The 20,965-nt window shown below is 46.9% G+C and overlaps 9 protein-coding genes across 9 annotated transcripts; 3 read left to right on the forward strand and 6 right to left on the reverse strand.

Annotated features, from left to right (window-relative positions):
• Nucleotides 1–421: 421 nt before the first annotated feature.
• Nucleotides 422–2,482, reverse strand: W97_08334 (uncharacterized protein; the record flags this gene model as incomplete). Its single annotated transcript, XM_007786275.1, has 1 exon — nucleotides 422–2,482. One exon carries the CDS (start codon nucleotides 2,480–2,482, stop codon nucleotides 422–424), a length of 2,061 nt encoding a protein of 686 aa, XP_007784465.1.
• Nucleotides 2,483–3,116: 634 nt separating this feature from the next.
• On the forward strand, nucleotides 3,117–3,727 carry W97_08335 (uncharacterized protein; the record flags this gene model as incomplete). The annotated part of the gene is made up of 2 exons (XM_007786276.1): nucleotides 3,117–3,349; nucleotides 3,406–3,727. 2 exons carry the CDS (start codon nucleotides 3,117–3,119, stop codon nucleotides 3,725–3,727), a joined length of 555 nt encoding a protein of 184 aa, XP_007784466.1.
• Nucleotides 3,728–4,257: 530 nt separating this feature from the next.
• On the reverse strand, nucleotides 4,258–4,786 carry W97_08336 (uncharacterized protein; the record flags this gene model as incomplete). Its single annotated transcript, XM_007786277.1, has 3 exons — nucleotides 4,258–4,560; nucleotides 4,642–4,723; nucleotides 4,776–4,786. The coding sequence occupies 3 exons, from the start codon at nucleotides 4,784–4,786 to the stop codon at nucleotides 4,258–4,260; spliced, it is 396 nt and encodes a 131-aa protein (XP_007784467.1).
• Nucleotides 4,787–5,619: 833 nt separating this feature from the next.
• W97_08337 (uncharacterized protein) lies at nucleotides 5,620–7,175 on the forward strand (the record flags this gene model as incomplete). Its single annotated transcript, XM_007786278.1, has 4 exons — nucleotides 5,620–6,137; nucleotides 6,201–6,269; nucleotides 6,320–6,898; nucleotides 6,971–7,175. 4 exons carry the CDS (start codon nucleotides 5,620–5,622, stop codon nucleotides 7,173–7,175), a joined length of 1,371 nt encoding a protein of 456 aa, XP_007784468.1.
• An 85-nt stretch (nucleotides 7,176–7,260) lies between these two features.
• Nucleotides 7,261–8,690, reverse strand: W97_08338 (uncharacterized protein; the record flags this gene model as incomplete). Its single annotated transcript, XM_007786279.1, has 3 exons — nucleotides 7,261–7,881; nucleotides 8,215–8,427; nucleotides 8,553–8,690. The coding sequence occupies 3 exons, from the start codon at nucleotides 8,688–8,690 to the stop codon at nucleotides 7,261–7,263; spliced, it is 972 nt and encodes a 323-aa protein (XP_007784469.1).
• Nucleotides 8,691–9,291: 601 nt separating this feature from the next.
• Nucleotides 9,292–11,628, forward strand: W97_08339 (uncharacterized protein; the record flags this gene model as incomplete). The annotated part of the gene is made up of 3 exons (XM_007786280.1): nucleotides 9,292–9,350; nucleotides 9,409–9,462; nucleotides 9,612–11,628. 3 exons carry the CDS (start codon nucleotides 9,292–9,294, stop codon nucleotides 11,626–11,628), a joined length of 2,130 nt encoding a protein of 709 aa, XP_007784470.1.
• Nucleotides 11,629–11,686: 58 nt separating this feature from the next.
• On the reverse strand, nucleotides 11,687–12,272 carry W97_08340 (uncharacterized protein; the record flags this gene model as incomplete). Its single annotated transcript, XM_007786281.1, has 2 exons — nucleotides 11,687–12,165; nucleotides 12,239–12,272. The coding sequence occupies 2 exons, from the start codon at nucleotides 12,270–12,272 to the stop codon at nucleotides 11,687–11,689; spliced, it is 513 nt and encodes a 170-aa protein (XP_007784471.1).
• A 55-nt stretch (nucleotides 12,273–12,327) lies between these two features.
• On the reverse strand, nucleotides 12,328–12,609 carry W97_08341 (uncharacterized protein; the record flags this gene model as incomplete). The annotated part of the gene is made up of 1 exon (XM_007786282.1): nucleotides 12,328–12,609. One exon carries the CDS (start codon nucleotides 12,607–12,609, stop codon nucleotides 12,328–12,330), a length of 282 nt encoding a protein of 93 aa, XP_007784472.1.
• A 721-nt stretch (nucleotides 12,610–13,330) lies between these two features.
• On the reverse strand, nucleotides 13,331–16,212 carry W97_08342 (uncharacterized protein; the record flags this gene model as incomplete). Its single annotated transcript, XM_007786283.1, has 3 exons — nucleotides 13,331–15,165; nucleotides 15,477–15,703; nucleotides 15,758–16,212. The coding sequence occupies 3 exons, from the start codon at nucleotides 16,210–16,212 to the stop codon at nucleotides 13,331–13,333; spliced, it is 2,517 nt and encodes an 838-aa protein (XP_007784473.1).
• Between the last annotated feature and the right edge of the window lie 4,753 nt (nucleotides 16,213–20,965).

Consider the following 20,965-nt stretch of genomic DNA (forward strand, 5'->3'; position numbering starts at 1 on the left):
GAACTTTCTGGCAGGCACAGCAACAGCTAGCTTGTCCCTGTTTCTGTTTGTGCGCAGGACATGACGTCTTGTGGCGAAATCAGGTCCGGCTTGGTGCAAACAAGGGTCGCCCCGGCCCTGCAGCGTTCCAAGGTTGCCCCAAATGAGGGGCGCATGGATCAGATCTGACTTTAATCCTTGCAGAAGCGGAGGAGGCTCCGTTTGGCCAACCGCGACCTCCCACACCTCCCCACACCACATTGCTCGAAGGACTGTGCCATTTGGGGCATGGCAGAAGAACAAGGTGCAATACAATGGAGGACTTTCGAAGCCCAGCGGACCATTCTAGAGTAGGTAACGTTGTGCCTCTACACTACCAAAAACATCCTCGTCCAAACAGTCCGACACATATCCCTCCACATAAACTCGCAACATCGTCCCTTCACTTCTTCATCCCCGCCTGTATCTTCTTCAGCGTTTCCGGGTCGATCTTCATGAACTCCTCGCCTTTCTTCGGCACCATCTTATCCAACAGCTTCTTGTCCACCTTGATGCTCGGCGGCGCTGCACTCTCCGGCTGCTTCTGCACTTTCGGCGCAGCTGTGCTAGCCTTGGCCGGCGCCTTAGTCGCAGCAGCAGGCTTCTTGCCCTCCCCAGCCTTCTGCGGAGCCATCCCTGCAGCCGCTTTCTTCAACGCTGTATCCTTCGCAGCCTGCCTCGCAGGGACGAAGTTTGCAGCAGACGCACCAACAGGCAGAGAAGCAACCGAACCCATTGCGCTGCCCGGCCTTGCCCTGTTCGGTAAGCTGGCAACGCTCTTCGCTCCTCCCGCAGTGGCGGGCTTCTTCGAAGCAGTAACGCTGCTAGCTTTGCCGCCGCTGATGGCATTCGCAGCCTTCTTCGCATCGGCGGTGGCGACTTGTGGCTTCTTCCCCGCCACCGAAGATGCTTGAACGCGCGCCGGCTTCGCCGCAGCGGCCATTTGCTTCGTGACTGGCACCTTGGGCTCGATCTTCGGCAAGCTGGCAGCCTGCACTTTGGCCTGCACTTTGGCTTTTGGGGGTGCGCCACCGGCTACTTGCCGCTTTATCGACGCCTTCTGTGCTGACGTCAAATTCTTGTACACTGGACCTGCGTCTGAGCTGGATGAACTCGAGGCTGTGGGTTTCTTCTTGCCCGAGGGCATGGCTGTTGCGCCAGCGGCTGTTGCGGCCTGCATCTCCTTCAGCATCGCCGATTGCATCGTTGACTCGCCGGATTCCGAAGGTGCACCTGGCCCGCCACCTTGCAAGAGTTTGCTCGGATCAGAGTAGAAAAGGAAGAGGACGGAGATGAGTGCGGTGATTGGCGCGAAGAGCGATAGGAATTCCTCCCACGATCCCGACTTGACTTCCGTCTCAATGTACTTCGCTTTTCCGGGCTCCTTCGTCCGCGGACCTTGAACTTTCCAAAACTCCTCAGCCGGGAACCTGCCTGTACGCGCGTAAAACTCGAGCATGTAGTCCTTCTCGCGCCACCGGTTGCGGAGCCAGACTTCGAAGGCCTTGGGGTTCTCGAGAGGGATGTCGGCGATTTTGAAGCGACGCCAGTGCATGTTTACTGACTTCGGGGGACGGCCTTCAAAGAACGAGGAGCGGAGCGTGAAGATGTCTTGGCCAAATTGACCTTCCGGCACGCCTTCGTAGGCAATCGTGCAGTCGTACAACCAGTCTGTCGTCCCCTTCAACTCCTCCAGACAGAAGTGCAGTCCGGTGCTCCGCGGCAGAAGTTGATGCTTCATGTCCTCCAGTCCGTTCTTCTCGGCCCATTCCTTGCTACGCTCCCTTGTGGACTTGGACAGGTTGGTCCCCTCAGGAAAGATAAGCAACCACATCGGGTCCCGCGGCTTGTTGAGCTTATCCAAGTGCTCCTTGAACCGCGACTTGTCCTTCTCCCACTTCCGCGACAGGAAGATGAAGTTGTAGAACTGGGCCGACCACCCAAAAATGGGAATGTTCTTGATGGACTCCTTGAGGATGATGTAGATGTACCCGTGCATGCCATTAGTATAGGCAATCCACCACAGGTACAGCCAATCTGTGTAGAGCTGGTGGTTCGCCATCAGCACGATCCGGTGCGGGAAGTGGCATCGCAGATCCCCCTTCTCGTCCTGGGACAACTGCCCACGCATGCTGGCGTCTGCGCTTACGCGGACAATGGTCGGACTCCACCAGTTGGTAATGGTGGTGATGAGCACGGCGAAGGCCTGCTTCGTAAAGGCCATGTAGTGGTTGTAGTACTCTTCGTTGATAAGCTTGAGTGGTGCGCCCATGACCTGGGTCGCGGTAATGGCCATGGCGCCGGAGAGCAGGCTGGAGCCTGCGGAGAAGGCGCGCTCAGCTTGGGACAATTGGCCGTGTTGTGGTGGTCCTGAGGGATGCTGCGGCATGCCGCCCCCTCCAAGGCCGAGGGTTTTGAGGAGGTCGAGACCAGCGCCCAGGTCGAAAGGGGAGTTTTGCGCCATGATGGCCGACTCCTTTGACGCCGCGTGTCTTGCTATACCGCGGCAGGACTAAAGAGAACCCCCCTAAGCCAATGCCTAAGGAAGAGTACCTTTACTGTCCTACAGCTCGTATCGGGTGATTGAACTCCACGATCAGGTGCTGTCCATGCTCTTTAGGGATTGAATGGCACCTTTTACCAACATCGAATATACCGACAAAGCCGCGCAGATGCCACTTCTCCTACTCTTGTTGTAACAGTGTAATGCGCTGCTGTGCGATGATGGCGGCCAGGTGGTGTTCTGAAGCTTGGACAGCGGCTCGACTTTGTGTCGCAGCCCTGGATCATCAAGCAACAAGCAAGCGCAAGCTGGACCCTGGCAGCACGCTGCACGATGACGTCCAGCGGTCGCACGCCACAAAACGACGTCAGATCAACCCTGTCCCCTGTCGCTCTCTCAATCCAGCTTGCTGGAGGCTGGGGCTGGCAGAAAAACGGAGCTGTAAGCCAGGGGAAACCCATCGCTTCTCCTCCACCACCATCCCATACACGCGACCAAACAGCTCGTAAACCCGTCCATATTACCATCCTAAGCTCTTTCCAAATCTCAAGCACATCCCGTACACCTTTTTTTTTTTTTACCGCTGCAGCCCACAATGGCACCGGCCGCGAACGGCGTTCCCGCGAAAGCGAAGTCGATGGCTGGCGTACCACCAGCGCGGAAGCCTCCTCTCAAGACGCGGAGACTGAGCACGCCAAACGTCCCCAATGGCCTGACCACCGCGTCTCTGCCGAACCCGCCTTCCGCATACGAGATCATGGCCCATCGCATTGCGAATCGCGTGGCCGAGTTCGCCGAGAACATTACCTTTGCTGAGCGACCAAAGGCGTAAGTAGCAGCTGTCGTCGTATTGGAGAGATGCATCGCGTGCTGACGCTGTATAGTGCACCGCAGTCCGAAGCGCCCGGCGCTCATGATGCCGGAGACGCCGTCTCAAGCGCGCCCGGCGGCAAGAAGCAGCCGCGCAAGCTAGAGATCCGCCTGCCGCAAACCTCGCCCGATTCAGTTGCTTTCAGCGCACCTTTCCTCGACAACACGCTCTCCAAGATGCTCGACCTGCAGGGCAGGATGCTGAAGAGCGGGAACGAGGTGAACAAAAACGAGAACGTGGACGAGAAGCTGAAGAAGGAGCTTTTTGCGCAAAGTGCTGAGCTGAGCAAAATCATCGCCCTCATTTGCGCCGAGAAGGCCAGGCAGAGCGCGTAAGAATGTGTGGACGATCTGTGTTACGAAGCAGCTGGGCGATAATGCACTTGGTTTGGTTTGGACAAGGAAGGATTTGTATTCTTAAGCTGTATTGTATTGGGACCAGGCGGTAGCGATCTTCTGGCTGTTTGGCGTAAGCACAAAACCATCTAATAACCTATCCGCACCGCGCGACATCAGCTCTACCAGCGTCTTTCGTGATCATTTGCTCACTTAAGTGTTTCAATGTGAGGGCTGGACTTCGCTTCCTGCTGCCAAAGGCCACCCGAAAAAGTCAGTTGCCGCTTTTAAGATGATGTCTTTTTCTTATAGATTCACCATCAAACTGCGCTCATGATGTTGCCAAATTGTTGATCAGCTACAACAGTTCCATGCGATGGAAAGTAAAAGACATTCAGCATTTAGGCTCTTTGATGCATCAATCGCCTAAGATACCCTTTGATCTACAGACTGTGCTTAAGCCTATCTACCTTTAGGGCTACGAGTAGCTTTCAATGCGGCAACAAGTTTTTAGGATAGCCCTTGTGCCTTCAGCTGTTTACGTCAAACCGAACAACACTCCCCCCAACCGTCACATTCCCCTGCGCATACTGCAAAAAGCCGCCGCTCGTGCTCACATACAGGTTAGCTTTCCCTCTCCGACGTGTTGCCCACCGCGCAGAGGTAGGTCCTGCCAGATTCGCCACGACTTCAACATTTTCCCCCTCAGTCGATATCCTCAGCATCTGATTCGCGAAGATATCCGTGACATACACGTTCTTTTCCGCGTCATCCAGCTCGAAGTCATCAGGCCCCAGCAAGCCATTAGCAACGACCGTAGCATTTCCCCTTCTCTGCGCAGTGACAGGTTCAATAGGCATCCAACTCTAAGTCTCCGTCCCCGTATTCGTAAACCACAGCCTGTCCCGTCTTACCCTAATGCCATTGATACCGGTCGCGATGTCCGCACTACCCATCATGCTCTTGTCCGTGAACACGAGTTCCGCGGCGCCGGTACTAGTGGTTTCGAAGCGTCCGGATAGCGAATACCGAGGAAAGCACGACCTACAGGATCCACATTTTCAGCAGTGGCACAATAGGACAGTTTACAGGACACTGTCCCTTCCGTTACGGATGAAGTTTCGTCCGTCGCATTCAGCACGTCGAGTAGTAGGCGGCAGAATGGACATCGAGCGTGGCTCCAGAGGGTGTGAATATCCCAGGACCGCTGACGCCAGTTTGATTCCATTGCAGCGCTGAAGAGGCGCTCCGGTTGGCTGAAGTCCAGCTGCTGACATTCTGCACACAATCGCTGATCCTCATCTGATTGTTCGCTAGATGCCATATTGTAATTTCACATATCTTCTGGCCGGGGCAAAACCTATGCTGAAACAGCTAGGGAGGGTAAGAAGGAAAGGCTTTGGGTGAGCATGGTCATCTCAATCGATGAGGAGCGCCACAAATTGCCGCAGGCAAGGGAACTGTGCTCGAGAAGCTGAGCTGATGAAGACATGAAGTCCCGTCTGAAGCCAGCGCACGTGCCGTGCTAAATGTTGTCGCTTATGAAATGGAAGTCAAGCCCGTTGACTCGCGCATGTACTACAGAAGAGGAAATGACAAGCCCAGTCACCTTACAGGAGAGGCTGACAAGGCTTGAGGCTCTTCTCGCAAATGACACCCCTTCCACCGCAGTGCAACCTGCAGCAAGCCTCGCGAATGGGACTGCAAAGCCGGAAACGCCTTCCGCGGTTTGGCCTCGTCATCCCCGAAGAGGGCCATTTAGAGGGCGGAGTCTCCAGATGTGCAAGAGTAAGGCTATGGGAGACACTGTAACAGAGGAGCCGCATCCGCATCACATCCCAGATGGTGTTCCGCCAACCGCCTGGCTTCTCTCGCATCCAAAGATACGAGCAATGCTTGGGAGTTGCCCGGATGACTACATCTACCAAGTCGAAGTCACAGCTCCTCTTCCGTCCAAATTTGATTTATCTCTGGCTTCATCGTTGAAGATCCCTCCGCTCGAGCCTTTATCCATCGATATTTTCATTGCAGACTACATCTCCAACGTGTTTCCATATTTTCCACTTGTCGGCCTTGACGTCCTCCTCAGATATCAGAGGGACGTCCTCCGCGACGGACTCCAGAGTACGATTGAGTCAGCCATATGCCTCTGTATTAGCGCCTTAGCCGCCATAACCACATCAAAATCGGGCGTGCCTCTTAGTGGTCAATTCGATCACGTGGGCTCAATTTTCGTGAGTCCAGCACTGAAGATCATGATGAACATCTCCACGTTGTGCATACAGCCTAGAGTGGAGCTATCGGAGGCCTGGACGCTGGCTGCAGTATGGTTTGCTTACCTCGGGCGGCCGCTGCAGAGCTGGAAGTGCATCTCACAAGCCGCAACGAATCTGCAGCATCTGTTCCATGGGTAAGTGGCAAAGCAAGTCTGGACAGCTGAGAATTAAACTCCATGCTGACTCTCGCAAAGCAGAGATAGGAAGTCGATAGGCTATAATGAGGAAGAGCTCTGCGTTTACTGGACGTGCTACGTGCTCGAAAGGTGCTATCAACCACAAAACGCTACACAAAGCGTGTACTAACTAGCTGTAGCGACCTCCGAGCATGCTTCGATCTGCCGTCCAGTTGCCTACAACATCTCAAGAACGACCTTCCTCTTCCAAATAACAGCGATGATGAAATGGCCGAAGCAACTTTCCTTGCGGCTGAAGTCCATCTCCGACAGCTGATAAACAACAAGGATACCCAGTGCGAAGACGATCGTCCTGGCATTGATCTGCCACAAAACATTCCCGGCGCATTTCCAGAGGACGAGATACCCCCGGAGAAACCGCCAGAGAAACCCCACAACAGCCTGCTCCGCAGGACGTCACAGTTGTTATGCCAATTTGACGATTTGTTGGAACAGCTGCCCACAGAGATCAAGCCGTCTCTCGAAGTAGTTGAAGCCACCAGTGATCAGACGAAGATGTTGCGCGCTAGGTACTATGCTGCTAGAATTGCATTACAGCGGCCACTTCTATTGTACGCTTCAGAAGAGGCCTCTAGCAACACGCCGGTCCCTCTATTGGAGGCGTGTGAAGCGTGCGTCGAGGACTGCAGGCTTTTCTTGCTCAGCATGAGCCAGGTTTTGCGCAAAAGGTCGCCTTACCTATGGACGCTGTCTCAAACGTAAGTGCGCCGCCGGTTAGAGCCCTAAAGACCAGCTCGCGTACGAACGAGATGCTGACATGCCTCACGCAGCGCTCTGGACGTTGTGCTGCTGCTTTGCGTGGCATACTCAACTCCGCATCTAAGCTTTCTGGTGGAAGATCTGTCGGACGTTCAAGAGCTGGTCACCGCCAACCTGAGCCGGTGGTCCACTCCTGGCTCGGCCTTCGAAGCTGCTATCGGTATCATTGAGCGGGCGAGGACAAAGCAGGGGTTGTTGCGCAACAGAGACAGCTAGCACAGGGGGTATCCCGTCCTGTTTTCGAAGAGGTTGAAAGGAGCTACAAGGCCCAGTTGGGAAACTTCTCAAGCGAATCTTACCGCTACAAGAGCGACCCCCGGCAAGCCTTCACAATGGTCCGGATATCCTTCGGTCCAGTCCGACAACAACCACCAATGATCATCGCCCCAGCCTGCCTCCACTCTCTTATCCTCTCCGCCAACCTCTCGCCTTCCGCTCGTGTCCCGCCCCAGGTCTTGCTCACCGCGTCATACACCTCGCCAGAGTTCGGATAGCATACGAGCGGCTTACCCGTCAACCCTCGCATATGCTTCAGCGCCACCGTCACCATATCCTCCGGCACACAATTGACGCCCACTGCAAGGACCTGGCTCGATTTATTCAGTCTCTCGAGCACTGTTGCTATGGCACTCCCATCACTCAAAGTCTCGGCATCCCGCAACGTCATGCTGACCCAGGCCCTCGCGTCCGGAAACTCAGCCAGCAAGTCCACAAGCGCAAGGATCTCGGGGAAGGACGGCTGGGTTTCGAGCGCGAGGAGGTCGACGCCGGCGTCTAAGAGCGCTTGCATTCGCGGCCGGTGGAAGTCAAGAAAATCGGTGCGGGAGAGGGAGTAAGCGCCAGTATATTCCGAGCCGTTGGCTAAGTAGGCGCCGTAGGGCCCGATGGAGCCGGCGATGAAGAGCGATTGTCGCTTTGGTGACTAGGGAATGTTAGACTAGGGGATGCGAGGGCTGGTGTGGTGGGTTGGCGGGTAGGGTTATCAGCATCTTGCCGGGCTCCAGCACGTCAAGCAGGGTTGATATTTTGTGGGCTGAAGCTTGGTGGTTGAGAGCGGGACTGTAGCTGTACACAGCCGTAAATGGTTCATGCCATGGGGCCGGGTCTCTTCCAAGTACGGCCAGTTCTACTCACGTGGCTAGAAAGAAAGACGACAAAGCCCTGACAATCTCCACCCTGCTCCCATAACGCTCTCAGATCACGAATAATCTAATCCACGCTGGATTTTGTGATTCACACGCACTTATCCACTCACCGGCTCGTTCGCACATCCCTCCTCGGCGAGGTAAATATCACGTGCTTCCTGTGCAAGCCGCACACTCTTCTTGATCAGCTCTATTGACTCATCCTGGCTGAGGCCGAGATGCTCCTGCAATCCGCGGGTGCTGGCTTGATAACTCGTCGTTATAGCGACGTCGGCGCCCGAGCTGAAGTAATCGAGATGCACATCGCGGATCAGGGATGAGGTCTAGGTGAGCAGCATTAGTGAGTTTTCGCGCTGTTGTCCGCCACGTTTGCCTTCGCACTAGATAATGGTCCTTGGCTCTTCAAGGTATTCCGATGGATAGGCGCTACTAGAAACACAATGCTCACCTCTCCGAATAGCGCTTTGGCGGACCAAGACGGATCCTTGAGATCGAGGCCGCGGGCTTCGAGTTCCGTAGCGAGGGCACCGTCCAGAATTAATGGCTTCTGTTGGGCGAGGAGATCATAGAATATAAGGGAAGACATTGCTAATATATCTTCGAGAATACCATCTCATGTCGTGCTAAAAATGTACGTGACGAGCGAATACAGGGTTGATTGCGGGCCGGAATTTACCTAGGTACCTAGCCAAGGTTCTCACCAACACACACACCCTGGATGAACGACGTCAAAAGCAACTCACGCGACACCCGCTTCGCTTGTGTATTGACGAGAGCCGACTACGGAAAGGAAGCTACGCCGGATCCCCACATGGGTCTCCTTTAGAGCCCGGGAGGCTCCCGTGCTTGCTGCCTACTGCCCACAGCAATTTGGGGGCCGAAATGACAAAGCAATCACTGGAGTCAAGGAGCGCTGGGATGTGTATGGAACTCGCAGCCTATCCCAAATGACTGCTGGCTCTGGGCAGGCCGCGCGCTCCGATGATTTGGTTATCTCGCATACATCGCCGCTAGCAGGCTTCTCACAAAGCTGGGGGGTAAGCTATGGGATGGCAGCCGCTCTACATGATAAGACCACAGCCTGTCTCCAGGCTTCTTGGGATTTGCGAGCGTCCGGAGCATAAAGTTTGCCGTACCTGAGTTGTAGAAGAACGGTCTTTTACGAGCCTTTCGTACCCCACTACATTATGGGAATCCCCTTGCGCGATATAAGACCTTCGGACCCACATGGGGATGATGATGACCGGTAATATGACTAGAGGATCTGATGCGTGATTTCGGTAACTCGGCTTACAGTTTTCTAGAGAGCAGCTTTTGACAGGCACCGGCTTCGAGAGCAGCAAGACGCAGTCGCCGGGGTGAGTAGACCGCGAAATGTCTCTCCCTCTCATTTGGGAGGACTCCATAGCATCTCTGCTCCATCTCGCAGAAAAAGCATCCTCATTTCTGACAACCGCGTATCCTTGCTCGATCCCCCATGGTACGGAAGACTGACTAGTCTAACCAGAACCCCCAAGTTCGTTGGACCAAGGCATATGATGCGACACTTCTATCTCCGCAATGCTGTAGCCATCTTGACTCCAACATTCGTTACGGCGTACTTCGTATTCATATGGGTGTATTATCTTCAAAACAGCAGCCCAGTCCAGTTCGGACCCCAATATGCTCTCTTCGTGTTCTATTCCTGGTTCATCATCAGCACTGTCGGGTTGAATCTTGCAAAGTTCGGCATGGTTGGTGTGGAAGCAGCTATGCTCATGGAACCTCCATGGGCGGCGAAGAACGCGATGCAGCTGATGGCTCACTGCGAACACACATGGAGCGGTCCAAGTGGCTGGATGGAGCTAGCCAAAAATACGTTTTTACATTGGTCTGGAAAGAAACGAATCACTGTATGGCCTTCCAGGACCTGGTACTATCTTGCAATGCTGAGTGCAAGCGCTTTCATCGCCATCCCAATATCGGGTTTATGCATGGAGCCGGGCGATGGTCATGTGCACTCGCATGACGAAGCACGTGTTATGGGGAAGAACTTCGAGAACTTCAACGCACGCCTAGGTAACGACCCAGTCGCAAGGGCTACCCTCGGATGGAGCATTTCAGTGACGCCTCGACTCCCTCGACTTGGACTAATCTACACACTCAACCCCGGTCGCAGGCAGGACTATCTCGAAGAAACCCCGAACACGCTTCCTACGGAGGATGGAATCGAGGAGGCGTTTCTGCCAGTCCAGGCAGAGCGGCCTCTCACAGGAAGAGCGTGGGGTCTTGCTCTTCGCTATAACTGCTCGATCGTTCAAACCGCATCTGAGTTCGGTATTCTCAAGTTTCGGAATGACTCGCGTCTTGAGCCTATTCTGCAACCACCCGCCAGAAGAGTGGGGACATACGATGAACCTGAGGCGTTAGCTAGCATTCATATGCATTATCTGGATTTCACACGTAGAAACGTCAACGTGCGTTTGGCAATCGGCAGCACAGCAGGATATCTCCCGAGAGTGAGATTCACACAGGATCTCCCGGGCAGTGGCATCGGCTATGCCGGGAACGCTGCCAAAGCATATCCCGGACTTGAGGTAGAGGAAGTACTTGAGTTTCAATTGTGGCAGCAGCTCAACACTACAGTTGAAGGCCTCACTAAGGTCGAAGGCGTTGAACTACCGCTAGCGTCGGATTTCTTTAACAGTTCTATCGACTACCCAATCGCCGGCGTCTCTGCGCCAGCGAACCTCACAGAGGCTAACCTCATTGGCTTGAGATGCACTTCATCATCAGCTGTGGGTACAGCGGAGATCGATGGGGCTTACGTTACTTATAAGAACTTTCGACGCACTGATACGGCCACTCCGGAAGGAGCCTTCTCGAATCAGAAGTTTGCACCCAGATTGTCTTGGGCGATGGACAATGTTGTTACAGGCCTGAGTACGACGGGAGGCCCTTTCGAGGAGTTCGACTGGTACGCGGCGCTCTTCTCGTCAGTCGAGCGCACACAACCAACCTTCCCTGCGGAGTTCGGGAAAGGCCTTATCGGCAAACTGCAGCAGTCGTACCTGCAGGCGGAAGAGCTCCGTCGCTCAGTCCTCCGTGCTCACGCAACCTACGCGCTGCAGCTCATGTACGATGGGAAGTACAGCGTGGATAGGGAGTGGCTGAACCCAAACCTCACGATGGATAGACGTAGCATAGTTCTCACGCCCGGCCCTGTTCATCCTGCAATAGTGGTTGCGCTACTCGCCGTCTGGAGCATCACCTCCATTGTGCTAAGCGTATGGTTCGGCTTCCGAAGAAGGTGGGCGGAGACACTCGACGGTTATTCGATGTTCCGTTTCGGTGCCGACTATGCAAGGCTGCTGCCGAAAGCTTTAGAGGTGGACTTCGGCACCGAGCGCGAAGCGGAGATCTTGGAAAAGATACCGGGCCTCATTGGCGATGCGAGGCCCGAGTTTATGCCCGGACGGATCTCTCTGGTCAGTCAGGCAGGCCCGGGAAGGGGAAAAGCCGTAAAGGCAAAGAGCTACTGGTAGGACAAAAGACCCTCTGCGTTTTCCGGGCTGCATCACAGACCATTCCACAGCATCCCGCTCAGCTGCTCAACGGACTTCCCAGGCTGTTATGATAGAACCCATCGGCCTCAGTCCTGCGTAGCCACAATGTCCACGGCCGGAGATATCCCACGGAGCTTCCGTTGAAGTTCGAGTCCTGTCTCTCACACGGTGTCAGATACTGAACAGCACCACCTGCCGATGCCGGTTGTCCTGCTGCACCAGCTAATCCAGCCAGCAAGACACCGTTCGTTTGATTCCGCACGTTCTCCTGCGTGTACACGGCACGTGTGACAGCGGAGACAATATCCGGCCCCACGATCACGAGCCCGCGGTTCTGCTGTTGAACAACGACATGAGCTGGCGCGCCGGTGATGTCGGTCCCATTCGCGTATGTGGTGTTCGAAGCGGAGAAACAGGAGGCCAGGGCTGCGCCAAGACGGACGTTGCGCACAAGCAGATCTTGTGTGTCAGTGGCATTACAGAAGTCTGCGATGTTGTATACGGGCACCTCAGCGCCTGCGCAAGTGTCAGGAAAGGCTACTCGGCGATTGTGATGAAAGGAAGATAGCAGAAGCGGCGAACTACGTACCTAGAAAGCCGGCATCGTGGTACGAAGGCTGCATTGCTACGCCTGAGATGCCGAAGGGGATCACCGCCTCGGAGTGGCTGTGGATGACGCTATTGATCCCAGGGAAACGCTTTGTAAATCTCGCTGTGGATGAAGCGCTCGCTGTAGCCATTGGATGTACTGTTAATGGCGGACGCGTCGTCAATATTGTGCTCGAGCAAGTCGGTGGGCGAAGAAACCAGCGCTGGTGCGAGTCCGTTCGCGAGGAGGAATGTGTTGTTGGTGGTTGGGTTACGGACTGAGATGTGGCCGTATGCATCTAGGACACCTTGATGATCCAGGACGTGGTTTGCTGCGATGAGCGTACTGAGGATCTGCGTGAGGTTCACCATGACTCTCTGGAAGGTGTAAGTGTTGTAGCCGTACAAGATGCTCTTCGGTGCTTGATTTGCCAATTATGGCCCAAGGACTTAGATGTCAATAGACAGAAATAAGAGCAACCAGCATCTCAGCAGAATGCGACTTTATAGACTCCAACTTTATTTTAGGAACTGCACAAGTACTATGTGATCATCTACCGTCATCTACCATGTACATTAACGAACCGGGAACCGTCAAAGGCATAAGACGCAAAGATATAATCCAGTTGCCGTTGGAGAGCCGCTGCTATGAAACAGCTGCAATCTCACAGATATTTACTCGGAAGTTGCGAGTTCGTAACTTAATATAGTTTACGTGTACAACTAAAAAGAAAGATTGATAACACTTTCCTCGAGGTAGTGAAAATAGAAATACAGCTCTCTCTTACACTCTTCTACTGCAGGTGGAGACCGGTGATGATCGAGACAAGTGTACTCGAGTAACGCCGAAACATCATGTCGCTTTCGGGACCTGCAAAAATTTTATGCACGATTGCTGCGTAAGAAGCAGAGCGACGAGCCTAGCCAAGAAGCGCGCGAAGAGAACGAAAAGAGGCTCCAAGAAGCAAAGGCGCCGGTCGAGGCGCGAGATAGAGTGCTTAGCAAATTTGATGCGGAGACCCGGCCAAATGGCGCAATCTGATTGGTTGAAATATATATCTCACCAGCCGATGGGATATTTCGCAGCCCCAACTCAAGGCTTCGCTGATTGAAGTTGTCTGACAACCCGCTCATAAAAGGCATCCTGCAGCCGTAAAGCTACCAAAGGGTCCGATTCGTCAGTACCGTTCTCGACCCCAAATGCCACCGGCCCCTCCAGACACATCCTCACGACAGTCACCACCGTGTCTCCCATGGATGTCCTCGCGCAACCGAGGAACTCTTTCTGCAGCAACAGCCGCTGTCGGGTGTCTCTTGTTTGATTTGGCCGTACTTTCCTGAGATTAGGAAAGCCAAGTATCTCATCCAACGGTTTCCAGTACGCCAGCTCCAGCAGGATGACACCGAAGCTATAAATATCGTAAATTTTCTTGAAAAGGTTATCCTGAGTCCGAATCGTATAACCTTGGACCATAGGATGGCGGTAGATGTCGTACGCGGGATTTTCGGGCGGCCTCTCGGTCATGTCTTCATTCTGCACGGGTACAGAATACTCAAAACCAGTTATGTAAGGATCATGCAGATTGACGCATCCACGCTCATCGCGAAAGAATATGATGTTGTGACTACGAAGACCTTTGTGTAGCCAGTCGACGGTGTGAAGTCGCTCGATGGATTCTACCAATGCTACCGCCAAAGAGATGCGTGTGCTGACTTGGGGCGTGGAGAACTCCGAGTCTTGCAGAACATCCAGAAGCGAGACAGGCCGGGATGCGAAACATCCGCTCAGAGGTTGTCTGAAAACAAAGCCGAACCTGCAATTGTTTCCGCCCGTGTCAGGATTGCGGTCTTGGAAGTACCCTACACAATCTGGCGCTTTGAATAGCTTCGATCTGCTGTTATCCCTCAGCAATGCGACAAGAGCCTGAACCCGGTGCAGTACAATCGGATCCGGGCCATCATCAAGTGGCTGCGGGTCGTATGGTTTCCATTCTATCCAGACTTTTTCTCTAGTTTCGGTCCCGTAGTACGCCTCCGGTCGTAGTCCAATGTCTTCAGCCTCTTTTCCTTCAGCGAGAAGCTGGATGGCTGACCTGGATAACTCGACGTCAATAACCTCTTCAGCTGAACGATCAAGCCTAAGAGCATAAACCAGTTCATCACTCAGGGAATTTGCGTCGATCGCGGAGCGTAGAACCTTGAATTGCGCAAGAGAAGCCAGCTCCTGTTTCTCGGAGTGAATTATGGGGTTCGAAGTTACTTCACCCTCTGGTAGTCCGCCTTTTGGAGAGTTATAAAATGCAGACCTTCCACCTAGTTCGCGAAGCACGTAGGCGGCCTCGAAGATTTCCACGAGATGGCTGACTTTGCTATTGAGCTGCATGATTTGGAAGTCCGATCGCTTCCGCAATTCAATAAGGGCCTGCACATGCTGAGCGCTCATAATGCCCTCCATGCGATCGTTGCTTATAGCGAGTCGCTCAATCAGTTGCTCAGTCCTTCTTCGGTCCCACGATATCCATCTAAGTCTACCTGGATATCGATGATGGCGCTCTGCGTAGGTGATTGCTGCCATGGAGAATGTGTCTAGTTCGGGAAACCGACGGTGAAACTCCGTAAATGCTTCCAGCTGTCCCGGTGAAGACGGCGCGTCGACATCGAGTGGCTTAGAAACCTCGGCAATGAGAGCCATCCGTAATGGTCTGCCGGTCTCATCAAATCTCCCAAAGTGGCCAAGCATATCGCGATTCTCATTCAGAAGATGGCGCAAGGCGAGCTTGACTTCATTGCTCAGTGCCAATCCCTGACCGAATTTGACTTGTGCGACACGACCCCAGTTCAGAAGTCGCGTTTGCTCAAGCTTGAGTCTCACACGGAGGTATTGATGATCTTGTGGAAATCCCCTACAGTCGCACAGCAACTGATAGCCTGTCGAGTGTCAGCTAAAGTATATAGTAAGTGGTCAAATACCGTATGATAGTGTTTCGAACCTTTAATGCAGCCCGCGAATTCTTCGAATATATGCAAATCAGTTGCTTCGGTAGATGCAATGGTTACTCGGCCTGTGTTTGAAGCCCGTCGATCGGGGGGAGAGAGGTTGCAAGGAGCGCAAGAAGTAGTATAGGCGCCCTTCCAGAACAAAGCACTTTCGCTAGTGCAACACATGCGGGGTGTCGAGTGCTGCTGACCTGCCCATCCAGAGGACCCCGTTTCGGATAGCCTGGGTTGACTAGACAAACCAAACGCGGCCAGCCCACCCATATAGTTGTCCAGGGACCATAAATGCAGCTTGTACTGCATGTCTTCTAGGCGCCGGTCTATGCGTTCCAGAAGCTCCTGTTGATATTGAGCATCTTGCTGGTTAGAAGTCGTCATAGTGTCTAGTTTAGTAGACACCATCTGAAGCCTATTTTCGCTGCTTGACAAGCCGGAGCGGGTCTCTATAGCTAGTCTATCCATCTTGCGGCTGGACTGCGTTAGACAGCTAGGGTATACAGCACGCGAAACAGGAATTGCTTACTCGGAAATAAAGGTATACAACAATGTGAGAGTCTGAATGTGACTTAGCACCTTAGCCCGATGCTTAGCAGCTGTTTCTTCATCAAAAACATGGCGTATTCTCAGTCGAATGGCCATTTGCGACAAACCACCCTCACTCAACAAGCGATGGAGTCTCTTAACAGTAATCTCCAAGCCCGTAAAGTCATCCTGCATCTGCACCATCGAACTCTTCCACAGCTCCTCTAGGCAGACGGAGCCGCTTTTCACCGCATTCGCATGCTGCGTTTGGATTTCCTTGAGAAGATTGGCGTAAATCTTAAGACTCTGCTCAAGCCATCGGACTTCGGTTGGCGCGCTTTTCAACTTCTCGCGCAGGCTGTAAAGTGTTTGAGCACTCATTACCGCGAGGCTGAGAAGCGTGGTTAGGCTAGCGGCGAATCCAACGAAAGCGACACCTGCTGTTGCGGGGTCCATCTTTGTACAGCATGGCCGTCAACACCATGCTATACTAGATTACAAAGACAATTTGATAGTAGTCGAGACGACGTAAAAGGCTGCGGCTTTACACCTGAGGTTACTATAGGGAGTTGAGGGTTCGGGACTCCCATCGGCATAAAAGCTAGGTTTTTAGTTAGCGCATGCTACTAGAACTAGCTTACCTTATATGCAAGCGCGTGTAACTATCTTCATACCTTACTACTATCGACCTAAAGCTACTAAATACGTGAAACTATCTAAAGTCTTAGTTTTATAATCTTACTTAAGCTCTTAATAGCTTAAACTAATATTATTTAGATATAATTAGATATATTATAAGGATATAAGAATCTTATATTAAGTTAAGTACACTATTCTAAGAAATAAAAATAGCACTATCTATATACTATAGCCTAAAGTAAATATCCTTATACTTTACTCTATTTACTTTATCTACTCTATTTATCTAAGCGTGCTCAATTAGAGATTAAATAGAGAATATTAAGCTATTTAAAGTATATTATATATTAGCTTATAATAGCTAATATATAACTAGTTTATTAGTTTCTAACTTATAATACTATTCTTTTTCTAGCTTTAGTTTTATTTTAAAGTCTTAAGTCTATAGATTAGATAATTAGCTAAGTTTGTTCTCTTCTTTCTCTACTATTAGTCTATTATATCTAAGATTCTTTAATTCAAATCTATTAATAACTCTACTACTTAGTATTATAAGTTTACTTACTATCTTTATAATAAAGATTCTATTATACTACCTTTTTATAAATATTATCAATCTATTAGATTAACCTATAAATTAACCTTTTGTTAGATAAGTATCTAAATTATTATTAGTTAAATAAAGGCGACTTATTAGTAGCTACTTAGATAAAATATTTATTAGATATTTCTAAGTATTCTTTCTTTACCGCTAATATTCATTTAGAGAAAATACTAAGAAAAAAGAGATAGAAGCTTTATTATAAGCTATAAAAGGCTAATAATATAGCAACTAGTATATAGTAAGTAATAGCTACTATAAAAGCTACTTAAGAGTCTCTTTTAGACTTTATTAAAAACTTAAAAGATAAGTAGAATACTATAGTATTCTAAAAGTATTCTTTTATTAAAAAGATTAGATAGTTAAAGTAGAAGAAGTAATATATATAAGCTTAGATTCTAAAGAAGAATTATATCTTCTTACTAGCTAATTCTAAATTACCTTTAGTTAATAATATATTAATATTCTTACATTATACTTAGATTACCTAGAATAGAGATATTGTTTAGCTAGTTTCTAGCCTTAATTCTACTATTCTCCTTACTATCTCTTCTTTCTCTACGGTTCTAAATTCTTTTAGTACTTTTCTATAACTTAACTATATCTATTAAGATTAGTATATAGCTTCTATATATTTCAAAAATCTAGGTAGTCTTTCTATTTTATAAGGTATTAGTATTTATTGTTAAATATAGTACTATTTTCTAGAATTCTTTATACTTCATACTATTATTTCTTATTCTATTAGGTAGTTCTTAGGTACTTTAGCTAATACTAGTACTTTCATAGAAGCTAGTTTTAAAAATAAAATATATATTAGTAAAATATCATCTACTTCTAAGATCTTAAAGGTATCTCTAAGACTTTAGAGATACTAAGCTTATATTCTTCTTAATAGTAGCTTATAAGTAGCTTACAAGTAGCTTATAAGAAAGCTTAATTATTAAGTCTTCTCGCTAAGATATTAGAGATACTAAGCTACTAAGCTACTATATAGTACTCTAACTCTAGCTCTATCTATCTAGCTCTCTCTATCTAGCTCTATTTACTAGTAGCTTTAAGAGTATCTAGCTCTATCTAGCTATTAATAAGTAATATATATAGAGCTAGCTATAGTATATAGCTATAGAACTTTTAAAAGAATAAGTTCAAACTACTTAGTTTTTAAAAGTATAGCTATTCTACTTCTACTAGCTAGAGAATAAAAGATAAAGTAAGAATAGAACTCTAAGAAGTAGTTTAAGTAGCTTAGATAAATTAAGTAGCTTAGTAGCTTAGTAGCTCTAAAGTCTTAGAAGTAGCTCTAAGAATCTAGTAGTAAATTCTAATAGCTTAGAGCTATTAATAGTAAAATGTAATAGCTTAAAGCTAGCTCTAAGCTACTAGAGTTATTAAAGCTACACGTAAGTATCTTAAAGATAGTTAAGCTATAAAATAAAATACTAATATAGAATACTAGATATTTTTATTTTCTTTACTAGGTCTAGCTTATAGCTAGTATTCTGAAAACTTCTATTAATTTTAAAAGATTCTACTTTAATAGAGTCTAATTTTCTACTTAGCTTAATTATCTTAATATCTTTATAAAGAAGACGAGCTATACTTATCTTATACTAAAATAGTTTAGAGTATTTAGAGTATTTAGTACATTAAGTTATTCTTATATTCTATAAAGAGTACTATATATTCTAAGCCTATTTATCTTTTTTTTCAACCTATAAGGAGTATTCTCTCCCTTAAATCTCTCTAGTATTCTTTATTCTATATATAAGAGATATCTTTTTATTTACTTAGATTTAAGTTATTTCTAGCTTCTTTCTAGTCTATTCTTAGTTTATATCTTAGATTACTTCTTAGTTCATTTCTAAGTTTATATCTTAGTTAATCTCTTAGCTAATCTTATAACTAATCTCTTAGTTTATTTTTTAGTTAATCTTCTAGTTTACTATTTAGTCTACTATTAAGTTTATACTCTAGTATACTATCTATATTACGAGTCTAGGCTATAGTAAAGTAGCCTAGATTGTAAGAGCTAACTAGTAATAGGTATATAGTTAGTCGTATTATCTTAATGCAATATTTAATTAATTGTATATTTATAACTATTTAGAGATATTTAGAACTAATTCTAATAATCTAGTTTACTACTTAGTTTACTCTTAGTTTTTAGTCTAGTCTTACTCTTAGATTACTTTTTATTTACTATTTAGTCTAGTTTTATATCTAGATTATCTTTAGTTTACTTTATAACTTCGTTTCTATTTCTAGTCTCTAGCTTATAGTTTAGCTAAGTTTCTAGCTTAGTTTAGAGTCTATTAAGAGTTTAGTTTATTATTTAGTATTTAGCTTGGTTTATTCTATAGTATCTACTTTAGCTTCTAGTATTATAGGTTTTATTCAGAAAATTAATTCTTTCTCACTTAAGTAAAAAATATATTTACTTTCTAAGAGAGATTTTCTCTCTCTTAAACCCCTATTTTCTTTCTTTACAATAAGAAGTATTCTCTCTCTCTTAGACCTTCCCTATTACTCTATATTATATATATATAAGCTAATCTCTTTCTTTACTTACCTTTTAGTATTTTACTTAGTAGTTTAACTTTTAGTCTAGTTTATAGTATAGTTTATAGTATAGTTTATACTATATCTCTTATTCTACTTTTTACTTTATTACTTAGCTTTTTACTTAGTTTCTTACTTAGTTTTTCACCTAGTCTCTTACCTAGTTTCCTACTTAGTTTCTTACTTAGTTTTTTACTTATTTTTTATTTATTTACTTTACTTTAATATCTAGCTTTCTTTCTTGTTATTTCTTAAGTTTAACTTGTAGTCCAGTTTCTTTCTAGTTTAGTCTCTATTTTTTTACTTAGTTTAGTTTTTAGGCTATTTTCTACTCTTATACTAAATCTACCTTATTGTTTAATTATAGTTTACTATTAAAAAGATTAATACTTACAATTTAAGTAAGTAATATATTATAGTTTAGACTTAGTATTCTTTAATATTTAGATCTTTAGTTATTCTAGAGTTATATAACTATATTATATAATTTACTTATGAAGTTTTCTTTCTATTTTTCTTTCTACACCTTCTAACCTTATATAATATCTTATATGTTACTCTAATAAATTAAGTTCTAGTATTAAGCCTTTCTATATTATAATAAAAGAATTATCTCTACTTTCTAATAGAGATTCTATTTTATAAACTTATTTTTTCTCGTATTAAAAGTAAAAGAATCATCTTATTCTTATAATACTCTTTCTCTTATAATCTCGTTGCAAAGCTATACATATAAGTTCTTTAAAATACTTTACAAACTTCTTTATAAGATATAGAGTTAAAAGAATACTAAGTTAGCTTTAATATAAATAGACTATCTATTATCTATAAAGCTTATTAACTTATACTTATAGTCTTTACTATAGCTACTTTAATAGATTTAGTTTATATAATATCTTTAAGAGTAATCTTAGACTCTATAAATCTACTTAGCTTATATAAGCTATATATAGACTTTCTTTTACTTATACTATTAAATCTAGTTTATATAGTATATTTATACCTAGCTTATTTAAGTCTCTATAGTAAAACTTACTATTTTTAGTAGAAATCTTTATAATATAGAGTCGTCTTAAGATAATAACTCTAGTGCTACTAGAGTATAGTATAATTCTAATTAAGTAGTTTGGAGATAGAGTAAGATATAATAAGAGTAAATTAATATTATAAGGTAATAATTAAATATATTATAAGAATATAAGATTCTTATACTAAGTTAAGTATACTTTTCTAAGAAATAAAGATAGTGCTATCTATATATTATAGCTCTAGGTAGATACCTATATACTATACTTAGCCTACTTAGTATACTTAGTTACTAAGTAAAGTAAGTATACTAATTACTTTCTTAGTAGCGCCTTAGTACTTAGTCTTCTTATACCCTCTTAGTACTAAGTACTTACTTAG

Source organism: Coniosporium apollinis, assembly GCF_000281105.1.
Source record: "Coniosporium apollinis CBS 100218 chromosome Unknown supercont1.54, whole genome shotgun sequence".
NCBI lineage: Eukaryota > Fungi > Ascomycota > Dothideomycetes > Coniosporium > Coniosporium apollinis.